Raw genomic sequence first — 17,411 nt, forward strand, 5'->3', positions numbered from 1 at the left:
AACCAGGATGAACACCATAAGCTCCATGGCAGCGAAGACGAGGGACTTCCCCGGGATCAGCTCCCCAGTCTCACCTCCCTCTCCCCGGAGAGACCGACCGTCCTGCTCCCCTCCACCCTCCTTACCTGGAGGGTGATACGTAGAGCAGATCAACATGAGGTGAGAACATTCTGAGACCGGACTTGACAAAATCAGAAGTCATGAGCCCATTTAGGTTTCAGGTAAACATTGATTTTAAATTAATGTACATTTCAGTGGTATATCCTAACGAAACTTCAGAAAGGTATCTGGGAACCAGCATGGCGACCCGTGTCAGAACTGACCCTGTGTGTCTCTCTGCTGTGTCAGGTGATCCTGTGCAGCCCGGATCGTCTCCTGCACCACAGCCGTAACTTGGAGCTGAACGGCTGGAGGATCTCTGGTCAGGAGTAGTCTGTGGAGAACGTTGAGCAGCTCTACACCTAACAACTACAACATGAAACCTGGTTAGACCCCAGCCTGTCAGCTCTACACCCAACAACTACAACATGAAACCTGGTTAGACCCCAGCCTGTCAGCTCTACACCCAATAACTACAACATGAAACCTGGTTAGACCCCCAGCCTGTCAGCTCTACACCCAACAACTACAACACGAAACCTGGTTAGACACCCAGCCTGTCAGCTCTACACCCAACAACTACAACATGAAACCTGGTTAGACCCCCAGCCTGTCAGCTCTACACCCAACAACTACAACATGAAACCTGGTTAGACCCCCAGCCTGTCAGCTCTACACCCAACAACTACAACATGAAACCTGGTTAGACCCCCAGCCTGTCAGCTCTACACCCAACAACTACAACATGAAACCTGGTTAGACCCCCAGCCTGTCAGCTCTACACCCAACAACTACAACATGAAACCTGGTTAGACCCCCAGCCTGTCAGCTCTACACCCAACAACTACAACACGAAACCTGGTTAGACCCCCAGCCTGTCAGCTCTACACCCAACAACTACAACACGAAACCTGGTTAGACCCCCAGCCTGTCAGCTCTACACCCAACAACTACAACATGAAACCTGGTTAGACCCCCAGCCTGTCAGCTCTACACCCAACAACTACAACACGAAACCTGGTTAGACCCCCAGCCTGTCAGCTCTACACCCAACAACTACAACACGAAACCTGGTTAGACCCCCAGCCTGTCAGCTCTACACCCAACAACTACAACATTAAACCTGGTTAGACCCCCAGCCTGTCAGCTCTACACCCAACAACTACAACATGAAGAGAAACCTGTATAGACCCCCAGCCTGTCAGCTCTACACCCAACAACTACAACACGAAACCTGGTTAGACCCCCAGCCTGTCAGCTCTACACCCAACAACTACAACATGAAGAGAAACCTGTATAGACCTCTATACACATGGAGAGGGAAACGGATAGAGACAGAGATGGTGTGTGTGGAGAGAGGGAAACGGATAGAGAGAGATGGTGTGTGTGGAGAGGGAAACGGATATAGACAGAGATGGTGTGTGTGGAGAGGGAAACGGATAGAGACAGAGATGGTGTGTGTGGAGAGAGGGAAACGGATAGAGACAGAGATGGTGTGTGTGGAGAGGGAAACGGATAGAGACAGAGATGGTGTGTGTGGAGAGGGAAACGGATAGAGACAGAGATGGTGTGTGTGGAGAGGGAAACGGATAGAGACAGAGATGGTGTGTGTGGGGAGAGGGAAACGGATAGAGACAGAGATGGTGTGTGTGGAGAGAGGGAAACGGATAGAGACAGAGATGGTGTGTGTGGAGAGAGGGAAACGGATAGAGACAGAGATGGTGTGTGTGAGAGGGAAACGGATAGAGACAGAGATGGTGTGTGTGGAGAGGGAAACGGATAGAGACAGAGATGGTGTGTGTGGAGAGAGGGAAACGGATAGAGACAGAGATGGTGTGTGTGGAGAGAGGGAAACGGATAGAGACAGAGATGGTGTGTGGAGAGGGAAACGGATAGAGACAGAGATGGTGTGTGTGGAGAGGGAAACGGATAGAGACAGAGATGGTGTGTGTGGAGAGAGGGAAACGGATAGAGACAGAGATGGTGTGTGTGGAGAGAGGGAAACGGATAGAGACAGAGATGGTGTGTGTGGAGAGAGGGAAACGGATAGAGACAGAGATGGTGTGTGTGGAGAGAGGGAAACGGATAGAGACAGAGATGGTGTGTGTGGAGAGGGAAACGGATAGAGACAGAGATGGTGTGTGTGGAGAGAGGGAAACGGATAGAGACAGAGATGGTGTGTGTGGAGAGGGGGAAACGGATAGAGACAGAGATGGTGTGTGTGGAGAGGGAAACGGATAGAGACAGAGATGGTGTGTGTGGAGAGGGAAACGGATAGAGACAGAGATGGTGTGTGTGGAGAGGGAAACGGATAGAGACAGAGATGGTGTGTGTGGAGAGGGAAACGGATAGAGACAGAGATGGTGTGTGTGGAGAGGGAAACGGATAGAGACAGAGATGGTGTGTGTGGAGAGGGAAACGGATAGAGACAGAGATGGTGTGTGTGTAGAGAGGGAAACGGATAGAGACAGAGATGGTGTGTGTGGAGAGAGGGAAACGGATAGAGATCATCACCTCTGGAACATGATATACATTAGTCATTCTACTGTCTGGTGATGATATACATTAGTCATTCCTCTCTCCCTCCCTCCATCCCTGCCCCCCTCCTTTCCTCCCTCTCCTTCCCTCCCTCCCTTTCTCTCTCCCCCACTCCCTCCCTTCATCCCTGCCCCCCCACCTTTCTCCCTCCCTCCATCCCTGCCCCCCCTCCTCCCTCCCCTCCCTCCCTGCCTGCCCTCCCCTCCCTCCCTCCCTCCTGTTATCTTTACCTGGTCTTCACTGATGTGTGTCCTGGCACAGGAGAGTCCAGTAGGGTACAGAGAGCCTGTAGACATGACATGACATGTTCTATAGGTTCCTCAGGTCTTGGGAAACACAGGAACTCTATACTGACACCTGGGAGAGACAGTGGTTAGTTATCATCTATACTGACACCTGGGAGGGACAGTGGTTCGTTATCATCTATACTGACACCTGGGAGGGACAGTGGTTAGTTATCATCTATACTGACACCTGGGAGGGACAGTGGTTAGTTATCATCTATACTGACACCTGGGAGGGACAGTGGTTAGTTATCATCTATACTGACACCTGGGAGAGACAGTGGTTAGTTATCATCTATACTGACACCTGGGAGGGACAGTGGTTAGTTATCATCTATACTGACACCTGGGAGGGACAGTGGTTAGTTATCATCTATACTGACACCTGGGAGGGACAGTGGTTAGTTATCATCTATACTGACACCTGGGAGGGACAGTGGTTAGTTATCATCTATACTGACACCTGGGAGGGACAGTGGTTAGTTATCATCTATACTGACACCTGGGAGAGACAGTGGTTAGTTATCATCTATACTGACACCTGGGAGGGACAGTGGTTAGTTATCATCTATACTGACACCTGGGAGGGACAGTGGTTAGTTATCATCTATACTGACACCTGGGAGGGACAGTGGTTAGTTATCATCTATACTGACACCTGGGAGGGACAGTGGTTAGTTATCATCTATACTGACACCTGGGAGGGACAGTGGTTAGTTATCATCTATACTGACACCTGGGAGGGACAGTGGTTAGTTATCATCTATACTGACACCTGGGAGGGACAGTGGTTAGTTATCATCTATACTGACACCTGGGAGGGACAGTGGTTAGTTATCATCTATACTGACACCTGGGAGGGACAGTGGTTAGTTATCATCTATACTGACACCTGGGAGAGACAGTGGTTAGTTATCATCTATACTGACACCTGGGAGGGACAGTGGTTAGTTATCATCTATACTGACACCTGAGAGGGACAGTGGTTAGTTATCATCTATACTGACACCTGGGAGGGACAGTGGTTAGTTATCATCTATACTGACACCTGGGAGGGACAGTGGTTAGTTATCATCTATACTGACACCTGGGAGGGACAGTGGTTAGTTATCATCTATACTGACACCTGGGAGAGACAGTGGTTAGTTATCATCTATACTGACACCTGTCTGTCTGTCTGTCTGTCTGTCTGTCTGTCTGTCTGTCTGGCTGCCTGTCTCTGTGGCTGCCTGTCTCTGTGGCTGCCTGTCTCTGCGGCTGCCTGTCTCTGCGGCTGCCTGTCTCTGCGGCTGCCTGTCTCTGTGGCTGCCTGTCTCTGTGTCTGTGGTCCATACCCAACATCAGATGCATTCTGTCCTTAATCAGATCCTCCAGGCTCTGAGTAGGTCCAGGGTTACCCTGGGGGTAGACTGGTGCCCCAGAAGCCTGTGGAGGGACAGCGGGGGCCTCCTCTTCCCCCTCCCCGGCCCCAAAGCTGGTGCTGCTCAGCCAGAGGGCCACAGCGTGGAGAACGGGGGCCCAGGAGCCACGGTAATGGAGACGGGCTGTGTCGATGGTCTCTGGGGTGTAGAAGGCACCACCTGAACAACACAGGACACACACAGGACACAGGAAAACAGGCTTGTCAGGAGGTATTGTCCTTTTAAGAGACAGAGGTGGAGTAGCAACCCAATCTGTCACACAAAGTCAAGAAGTTGTAGGGACAGTTTCCCCGGAAACAGATGAATCAAGTCTAGAAAAGCGTGTTCAGTTGAGAGATACTCCATTTAATGAATCTGTGGCTTAAGACTGGCCCATAGGGTTGAGTTGTGGTGTTGTGTACCGTCAGGGGGCAGTTGGCTGGAGAACTCGGCAGGCAGCGTGAGCAGAGCGTAGTCTCTGAGGACAGCCAACCACAGCCCAGACAGAGACGGTAGTTCAGGCTGCACCAGCATAATCAGGCTGTCAGGAGGAAGAACGTCCGCTCCCACCTCCTCCTCTTCCTCATCCTCTTCTCCCGCCTTCACCTCCTTCACCGGCCGAGACTCTGCTTCCTTCTTTATCTTCATGGCCACCACATACACCTGAAAGATGGGGGAGGGAGAGAATGAGAGACCGAGAGAGAGAGAGAGAGACCGAGAGAGAGAGAGAGAGAGAGAGAGAGAGAGAGAGAGAGAGAGAGAGAGAGAGAGAGAGAGAGAGAGAGAGAGCATGGGAGAGAGAGAGAGACATAGAGAGAGAGAGAGAGAGAGAGAGCACAGGAGAGAGAGAGCGACAGAGAGACAGAGAGAGAGCGACAGAGAGACAGAGAGAGAGAGAGAGACAGACAGACAGAGAGAGAGAGACAAACTATGTTTTCATCCAACCTGTTTGTCAGTAAAGAACATATGACAGGTAATGACTCATGGCCTGACGGCTTGATGGAAACAGAAAATGCAGACAAAAAAAACAAAATACGACAAGGTGGTATATTTTCTTGTATGTTTAGAATTAAATGAAGTCCTTATCTGTTTTATAGGTCTATAGGCAGCCGACACGCAGCAAAGATACACACGGTCAGAGACCCACTAAAACAGCATCGGCCCTTCTGAGCCTGTCTGGTAGGGTTGGTTCTAGAGTTCAATCTTGGTTTCAACAGAGTAGAGAATCTTATTTCTCACGGTCTGAGAGTCCTTTAGGTGCCTTTTGGTAAACTCCAAGCTGGGCTGTCATGTGCCTTTCACTGAGGAGTGGCTTCCGTCTGGCCACTCTACCATAAAAAGGTCTCTCTCAGGTCTCTCCAGAGATGATCGATCAGATTCAAGTCCGGGCTCTGGCTGGGCCACTCAAGGACATTCAGAGACTTGTCCCGAAGCCACTCCTGTGTTGTATTGGCTGTGTTCTTAGGGTCGTTGTCCTGTTGGAAGGTGAACGTCTGGAGCAGGTTTTCATCAAGGATCTCTTTTTGTTCCCTCCAGATGATGCCGCCACCTCCATGCTTCACCCTTTTTTCTTTTATGTAGATTTTTTTATTTAACACGGCAACTCAGTTAAGAACAGATTCTTATTTACAATGACGGCCGACCGGGGAAGTGTGTTAACTGCCTTGTTCAGGGGAACAGTGGGTTAACTGCCTTGTTCAGGGGAACAGTGGGGTAACTGCCTTGTTCAGGGGAACAGTGGGTTAACTGCCTTGTTCAGGGGAACAGTGGGTTAACTGCCTTGTTCAGGGGAACAGTGGGTTAACTGCCTTGTTCAGGGGAACAGTGGGTTAACTGCCTTGTTCAGGGGAACAGTGGGTTAACTGCCTTGTTCAGGGGAACAGTGGGGTAACTGCCTTGTTCAGGGGCACAGTGGGGTAACTGCCTTGTTCAGGGGAACAGTGGGGTAACTGCCTTGTTCAGGGGCAGAACAACAGATTTTTACCTTGTCAGCTCGGGGATTTGATCCAGTAATCGGTGTAAATGTGTCAGCATGTTGGAGGTGTCGGCAGATTTTTACCTTGTCAGCTCGGGGATTTGATCCAGTGATCGGTGTAAATGTGTCAACATGTTGGAGGTGTCGGCAGCTGGCTATTCTGGTTGAGCGTGGCGACATACTGTTCAACTTTTTATCCACAACTTCCTGTCCATCGCCGTTGTAATCTACTGGGAACCCAAAATGTTCCCAAACTGGAGATTTTAAAAAGTTGGTGGAGAATCCTCCTGGTTGATCAACCCGACCCCTCACCATGGTACAGAACTACACCCCGGCTGCACCTCACAAAAAGACAGTTTTGAAATGTACCAGTTTTTAAGATTTGATCACAACGACTGTGTCAGCTCTAGATATTTTAACGGAATCTCATGAGCATTTTTTTTTTTTAAACTCAGATTTACTCAAAAGGCCCAGGCCTCCAGCCTATAGAGTTACAGGCCTCCAGCCTCCAGTCTATAGTGTTACAGGCCTCCAGTCTATAGTGTTACAGGCCTCCAGCCTCCAGTCTATAGTCTATAGTGTTACAGGCCTCCAGCCTCCAGTCTATAGTCTATAGTGTTACAGGCCTCCAGCCTCCAGTCTATAGTGTTACAGGCCTCCAGCCTCCAGTCTATAGTGTTACAGGCCTCCAGCCTCCAGCCTATAGTGTTACAGGCCTCCAGTCTATAGTCTATAGTGTTACAGGCCTCCAGCCCAGTCTATAGTCTATAGTGTTACAGGCCTCCAGTCTATAGTCTATAGTGTTACAGGCCTCCAGCCTATAGTCTATAGTGTTACAGGCCTCCAGTCTATAGTCTATAGTGTTACAGGCCTCCAGTCTATAGTCTATAGTGTGACAGGCCTCCAGTCTATAGTCTATAGTGTTACAGGCCTCCAGCCTATAGTCTATAGTGTTACAGGCCTCCAGTCTATAGTCTATAGTGTTACAGGCCTCCAGCCTATAGTCTATAGTGTTACAGGCCTCCAGCCTATAGTCTATAGTGTGACAGGCCTCCAGTCTATAGTCTATAGTGTTACAGGCCTCCAGCCCAGCCTATAGTCTATAGTGTTACAGGCCTCCAGCCTATAGTCTATAGTGTTACAGGCCTCCAGCCTATAGTCTATAGTGTTACAGGCCTCCAGTCTATAGTGTTACAGGCCTCCAGCCCAGCCTATAGTCTATAGTGTTACAGGCCTCCAGCCCAGCCTATAGTCTATAGTGTTACAGGCCTCCAGCCCAGCCTATAGTCTATAGTGTTACAGGCCTCCAGCCCAGCCTATAGTCTATAGTGTTACAGGCCTCCAGCCCAGCCTATAGTCTATAGTGTTACAGGCCTCCAGCCCAGCCTATAGTCTATAGTGTTACAGGCCTCCAGCCTATAGTCTATAGTGTTACAGGCCTCCAGCCCAGCCTATAGTCTATAGTGTTACAGGCCTCCAGCCTATAGTCTATAGTGTTACAGGCCTCCAGCCCAGCCTATAGTCTATAGTGTTACAGGCCTCCAGCCTATAGTCTATAGTGTTACAGGCCTCCAGTCTATAGTCTATAGTGTTACAGGCCTCCAGTCTATAGTCTATAGTGTGACAGGCCTCCAGTCTATAGTCTATAGTGTGACAGGCCTCCAGTCTATAGTCTATAGTGTTACAGGCCTCCAGTCTATAGTCTATAGTGTGACAGGCCTCCAGTCTATAGTCTATAGTGTTACAGGCCTCCAGCCCAGCCTATAGTCTATAGTGTTACAGGCCTCCAGCCTATAGTCTATAGTGTTACAGGCCTCCAGCCCAGCCTATAGTCTATAGTGTTACAGGCCTCCAGTCTATAGTCTATAGTGTTACAGGCCTCCAGCCTATAGTCTATAGTGTTACAGGCCTCCAGCCCAGCCTATAGTCTATAGTGTTACAGGCCTCCAGTCTATAGTCTATAGTGTTACAGGCCTCCAGTCTATAGTCTATAGTGTTACAGGCCTCCAGCCTATAGTCTATAGTGTTACAGGCCTCCAGCCCAGCCTATAGTCTATAGTGTTACAGGCCTCCAGCCCAGCCTATAGTCTATAGTGTTACAGGCCTCCAGCCCAGCCTATAGTCTATAGTGTTACAGGCCTCCAGCCTATAGTCTATAGTGTTACAGGCCTCCAGTCCAGCCTATAGTCTATAGTGTTACAGGCCTCCAGTCCAGCCTATAGTCTATAGTGTTACAGGCCTCCAGTCCAGCCTATAGTCTATAGTGTTACAGGCCTCCAGCCCAGCCTATAGTCTATAGTGTTACAGGCCTCCAGTCTATAGTCTATAGTGTTACAGGCCTCCAGCCTATAGTCTATAGTGTTACAGGCCTCCAGCCCAGCCTATAGTCTATAGTGTTACAGGCCTCCAGCCCAGCCTATAGTCTATAGTGTTACAGGCCTCCAGCCCAGTCTATAGTCTATAGTGTTACAGGCCTCCAGCCCAGCCTATAGTCTATAGTGTTACAGGCCTCCAGCCCAGCCTATAGTCTATAGTGTTACAGGCCTCCAGCCTATAGTCTATAGTGTTACAGGCCTCCAGCCTATAGTCTATAGTGTTACAGGCCTCCAGCCCAGTCTATAGTCTATAGTGTTACAGGCCTCCAGCCCAGCCTATAGTCTATAGTGTTACAGGCCTCCAGCCTAGCCTATAGTCTATAGTGTTACAGGCCTCCAGCCCAGTCTATAGTCTATAGTGTTACAGGCCTCCAGCCCAGCCTATAGTCTATAGTGTTACAGGCCTCCAGCCTATAGTCTATAGTGTTACAGGCCTCCAGCCCAGTCTATAGTCTATAGTGTTACAGGCCTCCAGCCCAGCCTATAATCTATAGTGTTACAGGCCTCCAGCCCAGCCTATAGTCTATAGTGTTACAGGCCTCCAGCCCAGCCTATAGTCTATAGTGTTACAGGCCTCCAGCCTAGCCTATAGTCTATAGTGTTACAGGCCTCCAGCCCAGTCTATAGTCTATAGTGTTACAGGCCTCCAGCCCAGCCTATAGTCTATAGTGTTACAGGCCTCCAGCCTATAGTCTATAGTGTTACAGGCCTCCAGCCCAGTCTATAGTCTATAGTGTTACAGGCCTCCAGCCCAGCCTATAATCTATAGTGTTACAGGCCTCCAGCCCAGCCTATAGTCTATAGTGTTACAGGCCTCCAGCCCAGCCTATAGTCTATAGTGTTACAGGCCTCCAGCCCAGCCTATAGTCTATAGTGTTACAGGCCTCCAGCCTATAGTCTATAGTGTTACAGGCCTCCAGTCCAGCCTATAGTCTATAGTGTTACAGGCCTCCAGCCCAGCCTATAATCTATAGTGTTACAGGCCTCCAGCCTATAGTCTATAGTGTTACAGGCCTCCAGCCTATAGTCTATAGTGTTACAGGCCTCCAGCCCAGCATATAGTGTTACAGGCCTCCAGCCCAGCCTATAGTCTATAGTGTTACAGGCCTCCAGCCCAGCCTATAGTCTATAGTGTTACAGGCCTCCTGACCGGTAGATTTACAAACTCACCTCAGCCCAGGCCTTCAGTACGGCCAATTTCTCCATGGTGGTAGCACTCTCACTGTACAGCTGGCTGGAGGAATCCTTCCCAGCCTGCACCTTGTCCAGCGAAGATACCAGGAGATTGTGGACGCGACGAAGATCATTCAGGTCACTGACCACACCACTACCGATCCACGTACTGCACACCTACAGGACGGACACACAGAGAAGAAGGGGAGAGAAACGATTCACACAGGCTGGTAGAAAAACAGGGGGTTGTTTTGTTTTCAGGAGAAGAACAAAATAGAAAAATGGAAAACTGCAGAGAGAGACAGAGAGAGAGAGAGAGAGAGAGAGAGAGAGAGAGAGACAGAGAGAGACAGAGAGACAGAGACAGAGAGACAGAGAGACAGAGAGACAGAGGGAGAGAGAGACAAGGATCGTGATCGAACAAAGAGAGCCAAAGAAAGAGATCGATTTCATGAGAGATGAAGACTGTGAGAGAGAAAGAGATCGATTTCATGAGAGATGAAGACCCTGAGAGAGAAAGAGATCGATTTCATGGGAGATGAAGACCCTGAGAGAGAAAGAGATCGATTTCATGGGAGATGAAGACCGTGAGAGAGAAAGAGATCGATATCATGAGAGATGAAGACCGTGAGAGAGAAAGAGATCGATATCATGGGAGATGAAGACCGTGAGAGAGAAAGAGATCGATATCATGAGAGATGAAGACCGTGAGAGAGAAAGAGATCGATATCATGAGAGATGAAGACCGTGAGAGAGAGAGAAATAGATTGTGATCGTCAGAGCGAGACAACAAGCCCTCCGTGTGAGGAGTGTGTCAACACTATCTGACCATTATGTTTACTGCCTCCTCCACATCAGTCAGAAAGCAGAAGTATCTGTCTATATATCAGTCAGAGCCTTGACACTGGTACTCAGCTCTCTACAGCTCCACTACCCTATAGTACACTACCCTATAGTACACTACCCTATAGTACACTACCCTATAGTACACTATAGTACACTACCCTATAGTACACTACCCTATAGTACACTACCCTATAGTACACTACCCTATAGTACACTATAGTACACTACCCTATAGTACACTATAGTACACTCCACTACCCTATAGTACACTACCCTATAGTACACTACCATATAGTACAGTACCATATAGTACACTACCATATAGTACAGTACACTACCATATAGTACACTACCCTATAGTACACTACCCTATAGTACACTACCCTATAGTACACTATAGTACACTCCACTACCCTATAGTACAGTACCCTATAGTACAGTACCCTATAGTACACTACACTACCCTATAGTACACTACCCTATAGTACACTACCCTATAGTACACTACCCTATAGTACACTACCCTATAGTACACTACACTATAGTACACTACCATATAGTACAGTACACTACCCTATAGTACACTACCATACAGTACACTACCATACAGTACACTACCATACAGTACACTACCATATAGTACACTATAGTACACTCCACTACCCTATAGTACACTACCATACAGTACACTACCATATAGTACAGTACACTACCCTATAGTACACTACCATACAGTACACTACCATACAGTACACTACCATACAGTACACTACCATATAGTACAGTACACTACCATATAGTACAGTACACTACCCTATAGTACACTACACTACCCTATAGTACATTACACTATAGTACACTACACTACACTACACTATAGTACAGTACACTACACTACCCTATAGTACACTACACTACCCTATAGTACACTACACTACAGTACACTACACTACCCTATAGTACACTACACTACCCTATAGTGCACTACACTACAGTACACTACACTATAGTACAGTACACTACACTACCCTATAGTACACTACCCTATAGTACACTACCCTATAGTACACTACCCTATAGTACATTACACTATAGTACAGTACAGTACCCTATAGTACACTACCCTATAGTACAGTACAGTACCCTATAGTACACTACCCTATAGTACAGTACACTACCCTATAGTACACTACCCTATAGTACACTACCCTATAGTACACTACCCTATAGTACAGTACAGTACCCTATAGTACACTACACTATAGTACACTACCCTATAGTACACTACCCTATAGTACATTACACTATAGTACAGTACAGTACCCTATAGTACATTACACTATAGTACAGTACACTACCCTATAGTACATTACACTATAGTACAGTACACTACCCTATAGTACACTACCCTATAGTACATTACACTATAGTACAGTACAGTACCCTATAGTACATTACACTATAGTACAGTACACTACCCTATAGTACATTACACTATAGTACAGTACACTACCCTATAGTACACTCCCCTATAGTACACTACCCTGTAGTACATTACACTATAGTACAGTACAGTACCCTATAGTACATTACACTATAGTACACTAAACTACCCTATAGTACATTACACTATAGTACACTAGTCTATAGTACATTACACTATAGTACATTACACTATAGTACACTACACTACCCTTCAGTACATTACACTATAGTACACTACCCTATAGTACATTACACTATAGTACACTACCCTATAGTACATTACACTATAGTACACTACCCTATAGTACATTACACTATAGTACACTAGTCTATAGTACATTACACTATAGTACACTACACTACCCTATATATAGTACACTACACTACAGTACACTACACTACCCTATAGTACATTACACTATAGTACACTACACTACACTATAGTACAGTACACTACACTACCCTATAGTACACTACACTACAGTACACTACACTACACTATAGTACAGTACACTACACTTACCCTATAGTACACTACCCTATAGTACACTACCCTATAGTACATTACACTATAGTACAGTACCCTATAGTACATTACACTATAGTACACTACACTACCCTATAGTACACTACACTACAGTACACTACACTACACTATAGTACAGTACACTACACTACCCTATAGTACACTACCCTATAGTACACTACCCTATAGTACATTACACTATAGTACAGTACCCTATAGTACACTACCCTATAGTACAGTACAGTACCCTATAGTACTCTACCCTATAGTACAGTACACTACCCTATAGTACACTACGCTATAGTACATTACACTATAGTACACTACCCTATAGTACACTACCCTATAGTACACTACCCTATAGTACAGTACACTACCCTATAGTACACTACCCTATAGTACACTACACTACAGTACACTACACTATAGTACAGTACACTACACTTACCCTATAGTACACTACCCTATAGTACACTACCCTATAGTACATTACACTATAGTACAGTACAGTACCCTATAGTACATTACACTATAGTACACTACACTACACTATAGTACAGTACACTACACTACCCTATAGTACACTACCCTATAGTACACTACCCTATAGTACACTACCCTATAGTACACTATAGTACACTACCCTATAGTACAGTACAGTACCCTATAGTACACTACCCTATAGTACAGTACACTACCCTATAGTACACTACCCTATAGTACACTACCCTATAGTACACTACCCTATAGTACATTACACTATAGTACATTACACTATAGTACAGTACCCTATAGTACACGACACTATAGTACACTACCCTATAGTACACTACCCTATAGTACATTACACTATAGTACAGTACCCTATAGTACATTATACTATAGTACAGTACACTACCCTATAGTACACTACCCTATAGTACATTACACTATAGTACAGTACCCTATAGTACATTACACTTTAGTACAGTACACTACCCTATAGTACACTCCCCTATAGTACACTACCCTGTAGTACATTACACTATAGTACAGTACCCTATAGTACATTACACTATAGTACACTAGTCTATAGTACATTACACTATAGTACACTACACTACCCTATAGTACACTACCCTATAGTACATTACACTATAGTACACTACCCTATAGTACATTACACTATAGTACACTAGTCTATAGTACATTACACTATAGTACACTACACTACACTATAGTACAGTACACTACACTACCCTATAGTACACTACACTACCCTATAGTACACTACACTACCCTATAGTACACTACACTACAGTACACTACACTACACTATAGTACAGTACACTACACTTACCCTATAGTACACTACCCTATAGTACACTACCCTATAGTACACTACCCTATAGTACAGTACAGTACCCTATAGTACATTACACTATAGTACACTACCCTATAGTACATTACACTATAGTACACTAGTCTATAGTACATTACACTATAGTACACTACACTACCCTATACATTTACATTTAAGTCATTTAGCAGACGCTCTTATCCATATCCTGACCATCTGCACAAGATTGTGGAACATTTCCCGAGCAAGGGCAAGTTCTAACCATACGTCTTGTCTGGGGAAGACAGTCCACTGGGCAAGTACATTACACTATAGTACACTACCCTATAGTACATTACACTATAGTACACTACACTACCCTATAGTACACTACACTACAGTACACTACACTACCCTATAGTACATTACACTATAGTACACTACACTACACTATAGTACAGTACACTACACTACCCTATAGTACATTACACTATAGTACACTACACTACACTACCCTATAGTACACTACACTACAGTACACTACACTACCCTACAGTACATTACACTATAGTACACTACACTACAGTACACTACAGTACACTACACTATAGTACACTACCCTATAGTACATTACCCTATAGTACATTACACTATAGTACATTACACTATAGTACATTACACTATAGTACACTAGCCTCACTGTCTACAGCTATACTGAGTAGAACAGAGCCATGTGATATAAAATCAACGCTTGGAACCAGGGGACAGGCATATTCTGATCTGGTCCCAGTGGTCTGGTCCCAGTGGTCTGGTCAACAGTGGTCAGATCCCAGTGGTCAGGTCCCAGTGGTCAGATCCCAGTGGTCAGGTCCCAGTGGTCTGGTCAACAGTGGTCTGGTCAACAGTGGTCTGGTCAACAGTGGTCTGGTCAACAGTGGTCAGGTCCCAGTGGTCAGATCCCAGTGGTCAGGTCCCAGTGGTCAGGTCCCAGTGGTCAGGTCCCAGTGGTCAGATGCCAGTGGTCAGATGCCAGTGGTCAGATCCCAGTGGTCAGATCCCAGTGGTCAGATCCCAGTGGTCAGATCCCAGTGGTCAGATCCCAGTGGTCAGATCCTAGTGGTCAGATCCCAGTGGTCAGATCCCAGTGGTCAGATCCCAGTGGTCAGATCCTAGTGGTCAGATCCCAGTGGTCAGATCCCAGTGGTCAGATCCCAGTGGTCAGATCCCAGTGGTCAGATCCTAGTGGTCAGATGCCAGTGGTCAGATCCCAGTTGTCAGATCCTAGTGGTCAGGTCCCAGTGGTCAGATCCCAGTGGTCAGATCCCAGTGGTCAGATCCTAGTGGTCAGATCCCAGTGGTCAGATCCCAGTGGTCAGATCCCAGTGGTCAGATCCCAGTGGTCAGATCCCAGTGGTCAGATCCCAGTGGTCAGGTCCCAGTGGTCAGGTCCCAGTGGTCAGGTCCCAGTGGTCAGGTCCCAGTGGTCAGATCCCAGTGGTCAGATCCCAGTGGTCAGATCCCAGTGGTCAGGTCCCAGTGGTCAGATCCCAGTGGTCAGATCCCAGTGGTCAGATCCCAGTGGTCAGGTCCCAGTGGTCAGGTCCCAGTGGTCAGGTCCCAGTGGTCAGATCCCAGTGGTCAGATCCCAGTGGTCAGGTCCCAGTGGTCAGATCCCAGTGGTCAGGTCCCAGTGGTCAGATCCCAGTGGTCAGGTCCCAGTGGTCAGATCCCAGTGGTCAGATCCCAGTGGTCAGATCCCAGTGTGATGAATACATTGTACATCTTGAATTGCAAATATATCATTTTTTCTTATCGTTTAAAACTGCCATTGTTTTATTCATTTTTTCTCTTAAAACAATAAGAAAAATACATTAAATTCCAGGTGAATTCCCAATGCAGATGGCCTAGATTGGCACTTCCCACGGAGAGAGAAAACATGATCATTTCTGCTGCTGTTTCTACTGACCACATTGGTTTCATTTATATGATGATGAGCGAAAACTGTTTTGTGATAACTACTCTGTTATATATCTGGGGAGTGAAAAAATATATAGAGTAGATCCCAAAAGTGAGTATACCCCTCACATTTTTGTAAATATTTGAGTATATCTTTTCATGTGACAACGCTGAAGAAATTACACTTTGCTACAATGTAAAGTAGTGAGTGTACAGCTTGTATAACAGTGTACATTTGCATTCCCTTCAAAATAACTCCACACACTGCCATTAATGTCTAAACCGCTGGCAACAAAAGTGAGTACACCCCTAAGTCAAAATGTCCAAATGTGATGTCAGAAGGTGTATCTGGGGAGAACCTATCAGGACAGTTACCTGGCATGCCTTAGCTGTGATGTCAGAAGGTGTATCTGGGGAGAACCTATCAGGACAGTTACCTGGCATGCCTTAGCCGTGATGTCAGAAGGTGTATCTGGGGAGAACCTATCAGGACAGTTACCTGGCATGCCTTAGCTGTGATGTCAGAAGGTGGTTGTGTGGAGAACCTATCAGGACAGTTACCTGGCATGCATGCCTGTGATGCAGTGATGTATCAGGACAGTTACCTGGCATGTATCTGGGTGTGGAGAACCTATCAGGACAGTTACCTGGCATGCCTTAGCTGTGATGTCAGAAGGTGGTTGTGTGGAGAACCTATCAGGACAGTTACCTGGCATGCCTTAGCTGTGATGTCAGAAGGTGGTTGTGTGGAGAACCTATCAGGACAGTTACCTGGCATGCCTTAGCTGTGATGTCAGAAGGTGGTCGTGTGGAGAACCTATCAGGACAGTTACCTGGCATGCCTTAGCTGTGATGTCAGAAGGTGTATCTGGGGAGAACCTATCAGGACAGTTACCTGGCATGCCTTAGCTGTGATGTCAGAAGGTGTATCTGGGGAGAACCTATCAGGACAGTTACCTGGCATGCCTTAGCTGTGATGTCAGAAGGTGGTTGTGTGGAGAACCTATCAGGACAGTTACCTGGCATGCCTTAGCTGTGATGTCAGAAGGTGGTTGTGTGGAGAACCTATCAGGACAGTTACCTGGCATGCCTTAGCTGTGATGTCAGAAGGTGGTCGTGTGGAGAACCTATCAGGACAGTTACCTGGCATGCCTTAGCTGTGATGTCAGAAGGTGGTCGTGTGGAGAACCTATCAGGACAGTTACCTGGCATGCCTTAGCCGTGATGTCAGAAGGTGGTCGTGTGGAGAACCTATCAGGACAGTTACCTGGCATGCCTTAGCTGTGATGTCAGAAGGTGGTTGTGTGGAGAACCTATCAGGACAGTTACCTGGCATGCCTTAGCCGTGATGTCAGAAGGTGGTCGTGTGGAGAACCTATCAGGACAGTTACCTGGCATGCCTTAGCTGTGATGTCAGAAGGTGGTTGTGTGGAGAA

The 17,411-nt window shown here is 46.7% G+C and overlaps 1 protein-coding gene across 1 annotated transcript; it reads right to left on the minus strand.

Annotated features, from left to right (window-relative positions):
• Nucleotides 1-323: 323 nt before the first annotated feature.
• On the minus strand, nucleotides 324-17,249 carry LOC118380667 (HEAT repeat-containing protein 5B-like). Its single transcript, XM_052497059.1, has 6 exons — nucleotides 17,181-17,249; nucleotides 9,842-10,021; nucleotides 4,744-4,984; nucleotides 4,256-4,501; nucleotides 2,868-2,994; nucleotides 324-468 (listed from the first exon to the last, which is right to left on the minus strand). The coding sequence occupies exons 1-6, from the start codon at nucleotides 17,247-17,249 to the stop codon at nucleotides 462-464; spliced, it is 870 nt and encodes a 289-aa protein (XP_052353019.1). The 3' UTR covers nucleotides 324-461.
• Between the last annotated feature and the right edge of the window lie 162 nt (nucleotides 17,250-17,411).

This window comes from Oncorhynchus keta, chromosome 3 (assembly GCF_023373465.1).
Source record: "Oncorhynchus keta strain PuntledgeMale-10-30-2019 chromosome 3, Oket_V2, whole genome shotgun sequence".
Lineage (NCBI taxonomy): Eukaryota > Metazoa > Chordata > Actinopteri > Salmoniformes > Salmonidae > Oncorhynchus > Oncorhynchus keta.

Coding starts and splice junctions, on each gene's coding strand:
- LOC118380667 (XM_052497059.1), bottom strand. CDS start 17,249: ATGCCAGGTAACTGTCCTGATAGGTTCTCCACACGACCACCTTCTGAC. Junction 4,502..4,743: donor CAGCCAACTGCCCCCTGACG/GTACACAACACC, acceptor TGTGTTGTTCAG/GTGGTGCCTTCTACACCCCA. Junction 2,995..4,255: donor CAGAATGCATCTGATGTTGG/GTATGGACCACA, acceptor TGTCTCTCCCAG/GTGTCAGTATAGAGTTCCTG.